At 43.9% G+C, this 13,888-nt stretch overlaps 1 protein-coding gene and 1 long non-coding RNA gene across 2 annotated transcripts in view; one reads left to right on the top strand and one right to left on the bottom strand.

Annotated features, from left to right (window-relative positions):
* card11 (caspase recruitment domain family, member 11) overlaps positions 1-13,888 on the bottom strand; it is a 225,878-nt gene that overhangs the window by 36,189 nt on the left and 175,801 nt on the right. Inside the window, exons 14-17 of the mRNA XM_080206404.1 lie at positions 13,487-13,507; positions 10,665-10,732; positions 9,667-9,799; positions 7,518-7,719 (exon numbers count right to left, since the gene is read on the bottom strand). Coding sequence (XP_080062530.1) covers positions 7,518-7,719; positions 9,667-9,799; positions 10,665-10,732; positions 13,487-13,507 — 424 coding nt within the window. The remainder of the gene's footprint in view (positions 1-7,517; positions 7,720-9,666; positions 9,800-10,664; positions 10,733-13,486; positions 13,508-13,888) is intronic.
* Positions 1-13,888, top strand: part of LOC145354861 (uncharacterized) — a 118,717-nt gene that overhangs the window by 90,750 nt on the left and 14,079 nt on the right. The window lies entirely within an intron of this gene.

The raw sequence follows: 13,888 nt of genomic DNA, 5'->3' as shown, positions 1-13,888 counted from the left end.
TTCTCCCTGTGTCTGCGTGGATTTCCTCCGAGTGCTCTGCTTTCCTTCCACAGTCCAAAGATGTGGAGGTAAGGTTGGTTGGCCATGCTAAATTGACCCTAGTGTCAGGGGATTAGCAGAATACACATGTGGGGTTATGGAAATAGAGCGTGAGTGGGATTGTGGTCGGTGCAGACTCAATGGGCTGAATGGCTTCTTGCAGAACTGTAGGGGTTCCATGATTCATGATTCTAGAAACAGTGGAGAAGGCAAGCTCTGCGCCATCTCCTCTGCCAAGTTGGAATCAGGCTCTTTCATGCTGCTTAACTATGATGGGAGGCTGTGACAGGTCAGTCAATGCACCAGCATCTCAGTGTGCATTCTCATCAGCACTTTACTGCACTGTTTGCTACTGCAACAAAGTCTTCCTCTGAGACCTCTGCATTAGAATTTGTCTGTGCCCTTATCCTCTGGAAGGCTAGCACATGAACTGTCTTTTCCCCTTGGCCTGGCTGCTGCCTACTTGTCTCCAGTGACTCATCTCTACAAAGGTTTTTCTAGCGTCTAAGATATGGACAGTTCCAGTAACTGAGTTACCCATCTGCAGGGTGATGAGGAGTTGGGAGTTGAGGAGGGCTATAAGGTAAGAAAATACTATCAGCCTCAATGTTCCCAGCAAAGTCACGTGTCACAGGTTCTGTTGCAACCAGCCCCAGAGTACAGATCATCACCTTACCCAAAGGGCTCTGGACGTTTGGGGTCCTAGTCTCCCATGGCCTACAATGTTCTTTTCTATTGTGCGTGATCTTTTCCAACAAGAGAGAGGGCAAAATATCAGTGATTTTGTGACAGTGTTTTTGGTTAATGTGCCTACCACAGCTTCACTGGCCATACTAAATTCTCTCACTGGCCATACTAAATTCTCCCTCAGTGTACCCGAACAGGCGCTGGAGTGTGGCGACCAGGGGATTTTCACAATGACTTCGTTGCAGTGTTAATGTAAGCATACTGGTAATCATAAATAATTTTTAAAAATGATTGTTGTGCTTTCTGCACCTTAAGCTAGTATTCCCTCCTTATTTCCTTCTCTCCCCCCCTATTTCAAACACTCCTCCTCTTTAGCTACACTTCTCAATACCTCTTGTGGGCTAGCATTGCCTCACGGTTGCGGGGGGCCAGGAGGAGGGAGGGTGGTAGGGGAATGGAGCAGGAACAAAAGCTACGACTGCTTCTGGATTTTGAAGGTGCCCCCATTCTCTGCGGGGGCTGAGGAGAGAGGAGTTTCAGGAACAGTGTCATTGTGATTTTCATTGTGTCCCCTTGATTAGCCTGGAGACAGAGTGGTCTTCCAGCTTTGAGAGCCAATCAGAAGTTGGGGTGGCATGATGGTACAGTGGAAGCACAGCAGTCTCACAGCGCCAGGGAACTGGGTTCAATTCTGGCCTTGGGTGACTGTCAGTGTGGAGTTTGCACATTCTCCCCCTGTCTGTGTGCATTTCCTCCCACAGTCCAAAGATGTGCGGGTTATGTAGTTTGGCCATGGTAAGTTACCCCTTAGTGTGCAAGGATGTCCAGGTTAGGGGGGGGATTGGCCATGTATATAAGCGGGTTACAGACATGGGAGTGGGGGATTGCCAGGGTAAGATGCTCTGTTGGAGAGTAGGTGTAGACTCAATGTGCTGAATACCTCCTTCTGCACTTTCCAATCTCTACTCTCTCCAGACCCCCACTCTGCGGGGTGGGAGGGAGGAGAGTGACCTCTGGCTGCTCCTGCACCTCAGCAAGTGCCTCTAGGGCTGATTGAAACACTGGCCCTCTGGCCTAATTCTGCTGGGACGCCATCTTCGGGGACCTAAACCAGCCCCTACCACATGCAGAAACCAGACTGGAAAGCCTCCTTTAATTGGTCCAGTGGTCTTTAATGTGTCCAATTGTTGCAGTCAGGTAGCCCTGCTGGCTGCCAAACTCCCTTCCACGAACATGGTCTGGAGGCAGGATGGAGTTGTCAAACCACTCCAGCTGACACAGCTGTTCTTAGCTTCCAGCTGCCTTCCATTTTGGCCCTAGCTGGAGCCCAAACTCTAGCCCTTTCTGTCTCCTCCTGTGAGCTAGTTGTCAGTGTTATATCAGTGAAGTGCCTTGGTACACTTACTAATGTTGTAGGTGCTAGATTAATGCAGTCTGCCTCCGAACCAGAGCCTCCTACCTGACCCATGTCTTATCAAATCCACCTCCGCCCCCACATGTTAACATAAGAAATAACCTGCTCAAGCAAGTTTACAGAATAAAAATCAGTACACACTGGTGTTGGGAAAGGGATTCCACTGATGCCATGTCATTGACAGAACAATTGTTAACTCCAGAATTGCATTACATGACTTTACAAAAAGAGATCCACAGGACAGGGCCTACATTGATTCTGTTGTGATGGTCTTTGGTAATTTTGGAGATTGCAGTTATAGCAATAATTAGATCTCAGCCACTCAGCTGTATATTGTGTACAGTTCTGGGTGTCATAGGATGAATGTGAACACATTGGAGAGAGTGCGGAAGAGGTTTATAACAGTGCTTCCAGGCATGAGAAATTTCAGTTATGAGGCCAGATTGGCAATGTTGAGACTGTTCAATAAAACAGAATCATTACAGGGTCTCAGAAGAGTCTTAATGGTTCTGTCACTGCACTTGTAATCCAAAGGTAAAAATTGCCCCAGGGAAATGCTCTGGGGACTGTGGTTCAAATTCCACCATGGTGGAGGGTGGAACTTGAATTCAATTACTATCTGGAATTAAAAGTCAATGATGAAACCATTGTCAGTTCTCGTATCAATGTCCGTCATCAAGAGTGGCTCGGAAGAACCACCACAAAACTCAGTTAGCTGAGACCTAAAGGACATGGTTGTTAGGCTGGCTCTGTTGCAGGTAGTGAGGGAACCAAGAAGAGGGACAAACATGCTTGACCTCATTCTCACCAACCTGCCTGCTGCAAATGCGTCTGTCCATAAGAATATCAGTAGTATTCGTAAGAGTGACCACTGCACAGTCGTTGTGGAGACAAACTCCTATCTTCACAATGAACATATCCTCCACTGTATTGTGTGGTGCTACCACCGTGCTAAATGGGATAGATTTTGAACAGATCCAGCAAAACTGGGCATCCATGAAGTGCTGAGGTCCACATGAGGTCCTCATCAGCAGCAACAGAATTGTACTCGACCACAATCTGTAACCTCATGGCCTGGCATATCCCCATAAGCATAGACACGGGTCAAGGGTGGTGTAGGAAAAATACATTGTTAAGATGGCGGTGTGGGCTCGTTGGGCCGAAGGGCCTGTTTCCCGTGCTGTGTTGTTCTTTGTTCTTTGGAGGTCTGTGAGAACTGGGTATGAGGCTATTTGGACATGCGAGAAGTAAGTGTATGTGGGTGTTAGGAGTGAACCTGAATGCCAGGAATTACTGCTGGGTTAGTGATCATAGAACCCCTACAGTGCAGAAGGAGGTCATTCGGCCCTTCGAGTCTGCACCAATAACAATCCTACCCAGGCCCTATCCGCGAAACCCCACATATTTACCTTGCTAATCTCTCTAACATACACATCCCGGGACACTAAGAAGCAATTTAGCATGGCCAGTCCACCTTATTTGCACAGCTTTGGACTGTGTGAAGAAACCAAAACACCTGGAGGAAACCTACGCAGACATGGGGAGAATGTGCAAACTCCACACAGTGACCCAAGGCCAGGAATTGAACCCAGGTCTCTGGAGTTGTGAGGCAGCACTGCTAACCACTGTGCCACCCTAAAATTGGTGAAAGTCATCGCAGACATACCAAATTTCCCCTACCAGATACAGACAGATTTCCTTGGGGTGATGGGGTTATTGAGCACCACGCAAGGCTGGTGGAATGGTGGGCAGGAGATGTCTCAAAGAATTCCTACAGTGCAGTAGGAGGCCATTTGGCCCATCGAATCTGCACTGACCACAATCCCACCCAGGCCCTATCCCCATAACCTCACATATTTACCCAGCTAATCCCCCTGACACTATGGGGCAATTTAGCATGGCCAATCAACCTAACCCATACACCTTTAGATTGTGGGAGGAAACTGGAGCACCTGGACGAAACCCATGCAGACAAGGGGAGAATGTGAAAACTGCACAGACAGTGACACAAAACTAGAATTGAACCTGGGTCCCTGGTGCTGTGAGGCAGCAGTGCTAACCACTGCGTCATTGTGCCATCCGTGTCATGTGAAGATACGCTCACTGGTCTTGACCATTGAGTGAGACCATCAAACTCTCTCAAGTTTCTGCTGCCAAGTAAATTGGACTAGACTCTGGGCACTAAGCTCCCTCAGCATGTCTCCCACTTCCTTTGGAACATAGTCCTTGAGGGCCTCCTAATAAAAACATGATCTCTCTCTCTCTCCTTGTCCAGCTCCAACATAGCAGCCATGAAATCTAAGGGTCCGCTTTCTTCCCTGACGCTCCATTAGTGCAGCTCCAACATGCAGCCTTTGTCAATACAGGCTCAGTAAGAAGTTTCACAACACCAGGTTAAAGTCCAACAGGTTTATTTAGTAGCATAAGCCACAAGCTTTCAGAGCACTGCCCCCTTCATCAGGTGAATGGGAGTTGTGTTCACAAACAGGGCATATATAGACACAGAAAGCTTATGGCTTGTGCAACCAAATAAATTTGCTGGACTTTAACCTGGTGTTATGAGACTTCTTACTGTGCTTACCGCAGTCCAACATTGGCATCTCCACATCATCAGTACAGGCTGCCAGAAGCAGCCCTTCCACAAGATGTGCCAGCAATGTATGCTGTTTGGCCCCGTGCTGAGCATGCAGGCAGCGAGCAATACCTTCACTCACAGTATCTACTTCAAAAGCAACAGGTGTGAAATGGTCACACTCAAAAATGAGCCATAACCAATTTTCAACTCTAACCTTAAGAAGAACTGGCAACATTAGTTTATCTTCTGTAAAAAAAAACCCACGGTATCTGCAAGGACAATATGATCTACTGTTGCTATGGCAATAAATATTAAGGTACAATTGCCTTAATGTCTCAAGGGGCCTTTTCCCAAGACTAGCAAGTTGTCTGGTAGGACTGCCTGGGAATGGAATTTTAATTCCACAAATAAGATTTCAGCCCCAGAATACAAAAAAACATATAGCAACTTCCCTATCTTAAAGCCTGTCATTCAAGATTAATTAAGGCTGCTTTATAAATTCCTGAGTGATTTAAGGTCTTTTGTAAAGGTTAATTCTCTTCTAATTAATAATTCTATAGTGAACTGCAGATAGTTATTTATATTGTATTACACCCTTTCTGAAATACAAATGTTTACACTGAAGGAAGGAAATTAGAAATCTAATTAGCATATTCAGAGTTTTAAGGGCACAGTTGAACTGCACGCGATTGGCATGTTTGACCTAATCACAAACTCTACAACAATACAGCCTCAACCTTAGGAGGTGGAAAGTGAATAAACAGATTAAATTTATCTACTTTATAGAGGTGTGCAGTCCATAACTAGGAGTGATAAAGATTAAAGAGTCATTAACAATTCTAGTAAAAACTTCAGGGTAAATTTCTTTCTCCAGACAGTGGTTACAATGTGGAACTTGCCACCACATGGAGTGATTGAGAAGCTGTCATGTGCAAGCTCCACACAGACAATCACCCAAGGCCAGAATCAAACCTGGGTGTTTGGCGCTGTGAGGCAGCAAAGCTAACCACTGGAGCAGTCACTTGGTTCATCCCATCTTATATATTTCCATTCGACAAACAGCAAAAGATAAATTGTTGAAAAAGACTAGATTAGCTATTTCATCAACAGTAGCACAGTGGTTAGTGCTGCAGCCTCACAGTGCCAGGACCCAGGTTTGATTCCTGGCTTGGGTCACAGTCCGTTCTCCCCTGTGTCTGCGTGGCTTTCCTCCAGGTGCTCAGGCTTCCTCCTATAGTCCAAAAGATGTGCTAGTTAGGTGTAATAGCCATGCTAAATTCTCCCTCAGTGTATACAAACAGGTGCCGGACTGTGGCAACTAGGGGATTTTCACAGTAACTTCATTGCAGTGTTAATGTTAGCCTGTGACACTAATAAATAATCTTTAACTAAAACTCAGGCCAGGATCTTCTGGCTCTCTAGTGGTGGGACCTGCTGTGTGCGATTTGGCTGCTCAGCTAAAAGTCCATTGACTTTTGGTAGGACTGGATGATCCTGGTGGCAGGGCAGGCTGGAAAACCTTGCTCCAAGACATTTCGCAGTCCCATTTTTCAATGCATGTGGAGTACAAAGCAGGAGGCCATTCACCAGATTATGTCTTAGTTAGCTCTTTGAAAGAACTATCTATTTGCCCCATTCCCCTGATCTTTGTCAATAGCCTGACAAGTTTCTCCTTTTCAAGAATATATTCAATTCCATTCTGAAAATTAATGTTGAATCTACTTTCATCCATTCTAGCCATGCGTTCCAGATCATAACACATTGCTGCATAAAAGATATCCTCCTCATTTCCCCATTTCTTTTGCCATGATGAATAAATAATAATTGTCCAAGGCCCAGCATAGAAAACAAAACTAATGTCAAAATTCAATGTACTTTTTGATGAGGCTTGCAAGTATACAGGACTATCATTCTGTGAAGATTTGCTTAGCATCTTTCATGTCTTCAAAATGTCCCAAGGCACCTCAAATACTTCAAATGCTTTTGCAACATTGTCACTGTTGTTAGGCAGGCAAATGTGATAATCTATTGTGTACAGCACAAACGGAGTGCTGAAAATCTGTTGTTTGAGGGATAAATATTGACCAAGTAGCTCTGAGATCCCCTTGTTCTTTTAAGATAAGCAAGAGACTGATGCAGCCTCACATACAAAAGATGGCTCCTCTTGTAATGTGGCATTCCCCTAGCGTTGCTGTGAGCCTAGAATAGTCAAGTTCTTGAACGACCAACATTCTGACTCAAAGGCACATGTGCAAACCACTAAGCCAAGCTGGCACTTGAGTGTCCAAACAGAGAATGTAGATAGAGTTTTAGGCAGCAGTGTCTGATAATTTAAGCTCATTTCAACTTTTGAAACGTGCCTGGTTAAAAAACCTTTGACCTTCATCGTACAGGTCTTGGTGTTGTCTGCTTTGTGATAATATAAATAATTTGTTTCAATTTACATTTGCTTGTAAAATGGCTGGTGACTTGTATCTGTTACCAGACAGTTTACAATCAATCCTACACAATCATGTACCTATCAATAAGGATGCAACAGCAATGAGAATAACCACTTACACTTTGTCAGAGATCTCAGATTGCTTCTTGGCTTTTCAATCAGGCAGACACTTGATTATCTGTATAGTTTTCAAAATGCATTCTCATTTTCCATTTTAGATGGACACAATCAATGTTCTCAATACTAACACTGGTGTGAATTAGCATTTATATCTGTCAATTTCCTTTTTTCCTGCATCAGCCAGTGCAACAACATTTCTCAAACCTTGCCACTTCCTCGTGGTACTGCACAATGATTCTTACCAAAATCAGTTGGTGTCCTTCCTTCAGCCCTGCCTTCTCTGCAGCAGAACCCAGCTGTACTGTTCGAATGAAAAGGCCTCTCTCATTTCCACCAACAATGGAGATTTCGGTCACCAGGTTATCACCATTCAGTGTTGCGTGCATCATATGTTTCAAAGGATTACTGATCTGGGTGGCAGAGCTTAGAGAAGGACGAAAGGGTCTACAGGGATACATAGAAGAAAAATAATCAAGGGCACTAATCATTTGTATTCATCAGAGTGTTGGATAGAGGTGGACATAATTATGATGAGTGAAGACAGGCTAGCTAGAAAGAAACCATTCCTGTTGGCAAAAGGATCGAAAACCTGAGGACACTGACTTAATGTGTTGGACAAAAAAAACCAACAGAACAGGACGAAAATCCTGATTAGGGAGTGAGGGATCAGTATACGGAACACACTGCCTGACAGTGTCGTTGGGGCAAAAGGAATTTGGCCAACCCCATGAAAAGAAAAAAATTGCAGGGTACAGGGAATGCATGAGGCCTCATTTCATGCTATAATCATTCTATGATTCAAAATGCTGACAAAAAGATGGGTAATTCTCACAGATCATTATCTGTGATGCTGTAAACTAATAGGAGTTTGTGATAAGAGTTTATTATCAAAGATGCAATCTCTATCACGGTCTCCCATTAAAATTCATGGGGATGAATTTTGAACTTTGAACATTGGGTAATAGGTAGGTGATGACAATTCTTTTAACAACTCCTCTGATTTTCTCTCTGCACGTTTCTTGGGATCCTTAGCACTTGACTAACAGTTTACTGCCTCATTCAAAGGGTGGCACATGTAACAATGCATTATTCATTCAGTGGCTACTCCAATGTTCAACATTTCCACAGTAAGAAGTCTCACAACACCACGTTAAAGTCCACCCAATTTATTTGATAGTAAACCCACAAGCTTTCGGAAACGCTGTTCCTTCGTCAGGAGAACCTTCCATACACCTGATGAAGGAACAGCATTTCCGAAAGCTTGTGGGTTTACTATCAAATAAACTGGTTAGACTTTAACTTGGTGTTGAGAGATTTCTTACTGTGTTTACCCCAGTCCAACACCGGCATCTCCACATCAACATTCCCACACCAGATCTTATGGGGTTGCAATGGCCTGTCCACCAGGTAGAAAGTCAGAGTCAACTCTGCCGTGGTTGGTTATGGGACCACCAATACCTGCCCGCTCTCAGGGCATGTGTCCCTTTAAGGAATGAGATTCCACTCTAAGAGATGTCAGCTGATCAGATAGTCAGCAGCTCCATATTGGCCACTGGGAGCGGTATTCACTACTGGAACAGCAAAGTGATAAAACCAGCAAGAATAGAGGATTGACCAGGAAGTCAGCTCACTAATACCAGAAAGGCAGGTTCCAGGAAGATGGCGATGCCATTTGTGAAGTTAGGGGAGTGCTTTCAAGGGGGTGATCCTTGTCACTGGGAGGAGGACAGATGGGCTCAGTCCAAAGGGCTCGCTTGCCTCCCAATCTGCAAGGGGGCCATCAGGGTTTATCTGACAATCTCCTCACATAATAAAAGTCTATCCCACCCTGGCTGGATGTAGAATATCAGCAGCAGAGGGAAGAGGATCTTAAGTAGCCTTTAACTGGCTTCACTTGATCTCAGGGTAGGGGGGCTGTCTGCCTCCTTCCCTACTGCTGATAAAATGCCAGCCACCCCATGCCATCAGATGTGATTTTTCACCCCCCTCTCCACATCGCAGCACTCTTCACTGGGCCCCATAAAATCCTGGCACGAGTCAAACTAACAGAAAGAAAATCGATGCTACATTACAGTGGTATTTCTCACACACAATTTTCAGTCTCAGTTACAGTGGAATAGAGCTTGACTTTGTGTGACAGCATAGAACAGGTGAGAGCAAGTTAGCAGTCTTTCTTCCATTTCTCGTCATTTTTATTTCAACTTCAATGGAGATAAAAACAAAGAATGATGATAAATGGTCTGTCAGTTTGCTTTAGTTTCACACTACCCCATAAAGCCAAAATTATTCCCAGTGAATTTAACAAAAAATGTCTATATTCAAAGCAAAGTATCGCCACATTGAGTAGCTGCGCTCAGAATAATTATTAAAACTTTACTTATTCACCCATACCTTTCCAAGGAAAACTTTCTAAATATGGAGTTCATATGGTCCAATTCACATGAATCTAAAGCTTCAGATTGATGTGATGAAGATGATGAATGGATGGAAGGTGGTCCGTGAGAGATTCTGTCCTGATATTCATCTGCATTCACAAAATAAGACCAATTAGAAGTTTGTCAATATTACTGAGCTGAGCGCAGACAAGAAACATTGGAACTGGAGGCTATTCAGCCCTAAAAGTCTGTTGTGCCATTCAAATGGGGTGATTGAAATGTCAACTCTATCCACCTGGCTTTGTTCCACAACCTTCAATAATCTTGCCTCATGAAAATCTATCAATTTGTCCATGGGCCCAACGTCAAAGCTTTTTGGGGGCGATTTCCATGAATGTTTGTGTCAATAAGTGCATCCTGACATCATTTTGGAAAAGTCTAGCTCTAATTTTAAGGTTCCGCCCCTGTTTCTGAACTCCTCCACTACAGGAACACTTTCAATCTTCTCTATCAATTGCTTTAATCATCTTAAATACTTCAATCAGATCAGCTTTATTCTTCAATCAAAAGAATAATTCTCCCTTTCAAGGAAATGCAAGCCTTGTCCAAGTGACTTGTTCTCATAATTCAGCTGTTTTATCCAGGTATCTCTGTGGTAAATCTGAGCTGTACTTTCTCCAAGCTGCTTCTGAGCTGTATGCCCAGAACTGAATGTAATATTCAACATGAGGTCTATTCAGAACATTATATAATTGAAAATGAGCTCAGTTGTGATCTTATCAAATGGCAGAGAAGGCTCAAGGGGCTGAATGTCTGTCTACTCCTGCAATTAATTCGTATGTTTGTTTGCACATATCCAATATAACTTCTACCCACCCTGAGTCACCCTGAACTAACGGATCGTGTATCCCTCCCTCTCCGACTCCAAATTGAATTACATGAATGTATTATCAATGCTTGGTGCTATTAGTCTGCGCTTCACTAATCAGAAAATTAGTCAAAATACAAATTTACCATCTGTTTCCATCTGCATGGCATCAAAGGTGTAACAGCAGATGCTATCATTGTCCTCCTCTGTAATACTGTCAAAAACAAAATAACAAGTAACGGCTGAAGAAACAGGGGAAAACAAAGAACCAGAAGTGCTATTGTCACTTTGTACCTGGCACTCATCTATATAATCACTATCATAGTTATTAACATATGGAACAGCACAATTACAATCACAACATCACTGCAAAGTCAGTCATGTCCAGTTATCACTGTGAGGGTCAAAGTTACCAATTCTCCAGGCTCTGAGAGACTCAATTAGCAAGCCAAAGAAGAAAGCCAGGAGGTGTCCCCTCTTGGTGTTTACGCCAACTGCCTCCCATATCCATCCCGAGACAAGACTGACCTGTTGACTGTCTCATGGGGTAACTGGTTGATGTTTCTCCCTACGGAACAGGTGAGCTATAATAGGTTGCCTATTTGTCCTTCACAACTCATCAACAAAGTGTTCATGAGGCCTGAGCCTGAAAGTGGTTTGTGCCTCCTGATAGCATCATTGGATGAGTGCTCAGCCAATTTCACACTCATACCTACGGTGCTCAAACCAAACATTTCTTTCCTGTCTGAACTGGAGTGACAAAGAACATATTGAAGGAAAGAAAATCCTCATAGTCTGAATCCTTTCTGTAATTCAACCAAAAGAGCAAATTTGTAAAACAAACTGGGCAGAATTTAATAGCCCCCTCATGGTGAGTTAGGAAATGGGGTTACTTAACTGGGCCCACTGAGAGCCACCCCCCTGACCTTGCTGCCGACCCTCTCCTTGTCATCCATGAACTTTACCCACGATCCCCCTTTTGCCACCACTCACTCACTTGTGGTTGGCTCCCTCAGCAATCCTGGACCTCAGGTGGGGGAACATTACTGGCAGCAGCTAACTCCTCCCTGGTGGCATTGCTGAGCAATGAAGAGGTGCCAGCCTCTGACTGGTTGGCACCTCTCAGCAGGCAAGATGCTAGATCCAGGGGGAGGCCCGCTGCTGCCCAATTAAGTGCCTGAATTGCATTTCATGCAATGGGCCTTCCCGAAATGAGACGACATGGAGTTATTGCCAGATCTCTAGCCGGCGGGCGAGAGCCTGTCATCTACATTAAATTAGGCCCACTGATTTTCTATAAAGTCTGGTAGACCTAATTGATAAGATCAAAAAAAGTCATGACCACCATTCAAGCAAAACGGGATTCACTAATAATATAAAATAAAAACTGTTAGAGGATGAGTACAATCTTAGGGCTTTGAGAGTCAACTCGAACTTTGCTCTCAGTTAATGAGGTCATCCAAAGCTTTCAATTGGCTCACTCTTTTACAACCCGATCACAGCCATCAGGATCATATATTAATCTCCACATTTCCAACAGAACTCATTAGATTTGCCCTGAGGCAGCAAAGTCAAGCAGTGTACAAGCGCCAGTGATATTGTTTGACAGCTCACTTAATTAAGTTATCAAAATATTTTGGCAAATGCTTCTTTTGGAGTGGCTGGAAAGAGAACGATGCATATTTATAAATTTGTTTTCTGATCCCAAAAGCCCTGATGGAATGACAGGCAGAAGATCAGTCAGGCTACCTGCGGTCAGAAGATGTAGCATTTCCAATGATTGTGTTCATTAATGACTTGGAAACCAGAAACACTGATGAATATCTTGCCACCACTTGCTGTCAAAGTTAACGCATGACTAATAAGGACTGGGAAATGACACCTTAGGACAGATACCTATTGTCCACTGAACAACAATGAGTCAACCTCTTTAGGGGAGAAGGAAAAGATGAAAAAATTGTGACCAGAAACTATAACAAAAACATGTGTTTTTTAATATTTTTTCACTACATATTCAGACTGATAAATATTACAGGTAGTACTTGTGGGATACTGAACTGCAATAAAGGCCTAGACAAACAGCAATATTTTCTTTAGCAAGAAAGATTCTTGTTGCTTTACATAATCACAAAGATCAGAACAAATGACAGCTCTTTCCTGCTACATATTGAACCCATCTCACACAGGTTAGAAGCACCATAGAGACAAATGCATTGACTTTAACACCCGGTGGCATAAAAACAAATCATCTCTTGCACAGCTACACAGGCTCAAAGGCAGAGGTGGTGCAGGAGAGGTGGGATCATAAGATGTCAAATAACTCACAACATGTGCTGGTACGGTGGATTGGCCATGGTGAACTACCCCTTAGTGCCCCAAGATGTGTAGATTAGAATAAGCTACGGTAAATGTGTGAAGCTATGGAGATAGGGCAGGAGAGAGGCCCTGGGGAAGATACTCTGCCAAAGAGTAGGTACAGACTTGATGGGCTGAATGGCCTCCTTCTGCACTCTAGGGATTCTATGATAATTACAGCAATGATTTTGAAGTCAGCCAATGTGATTTTTCAGGTCCTAGCAAGCTCCGTCACCTGGCTTTGGTCTCCATGAGGTTATGATCTGCAAGTCTGTGCGATTCCCAGCTTCGGGCTGAGTATGGTGGCACTCCCCCAGTCCCTAGTTCAGTCTCTTCCCTGCCAAGTCAGTCAAGTATCACCTTCAACTCAAACCACACTCTCCTCCATTCCTCACCAACAAGCAGGCCAAACCATAAATCTGCCACTGCATAGGCTGCACAACCAGGTTTACAGGACATAAAGACCAAAATGAAGATGCAACTAATGTCTGAACTTTCACCAAAAGAACGAGACATTCATGAGTACAGCATGGCACAACAGACAAGAGATACAGACAAACATTTGCAGTGGGCAATTTGGGTTACAAACCAGGTGAGTTTCATGAAAATTTACCTGTATTTCTTCAAATGGGCACTATGGAAGGAGGAAAAATGTTACCATAAGACGAGATGATTGAGCAAAGTATGAAAATATAGTCATTACTCAAAGTGAAAGACCATCCATTTTTTAATGAACAGGTGTCAGCTTTTTTGTATTTTGTCACAAGTAGGCTTAACACTGCAATGAAATTACTGTGAAAATCCCCTAGTCACCACACTCTGGTGCCTGTTCAGGTACACAGAGAGAACTTTACATGGCCAATGCACCTAAGCAAAACGTCTTTTGGAGTGTGGGAGGAAACTGGAGTACCTGAATGAAACCCACGCCAACACAGGGAGAATATGCAGACTCTGCACAGAAAGTGGCCCAAGCTAGGAATCGAAACCAGATCCCTGGTGGTGAGGCAGCAGTGCT

Source organism: Carcharhinus amblyrhynchos, chromosome 18, assembly GCF_965287045.1.
Source record: "Carcharhinus amblyrhynchos chromosome 18, sCarAmb.v2.hapA, whole genome shotgun sequence".
Lineage (NCBI taxonomy): Eukaryota > Metazoa > Chordata > Chondrichthyes > Carcharhiniformes > Carcharhinidae > Carcharhinus > Carcharhinus amblyrhynchos.
Note: the sequence above shows the minus strand (reverse complement) of the source record. Positions and strands in the feature narration are given on the sequence as shown.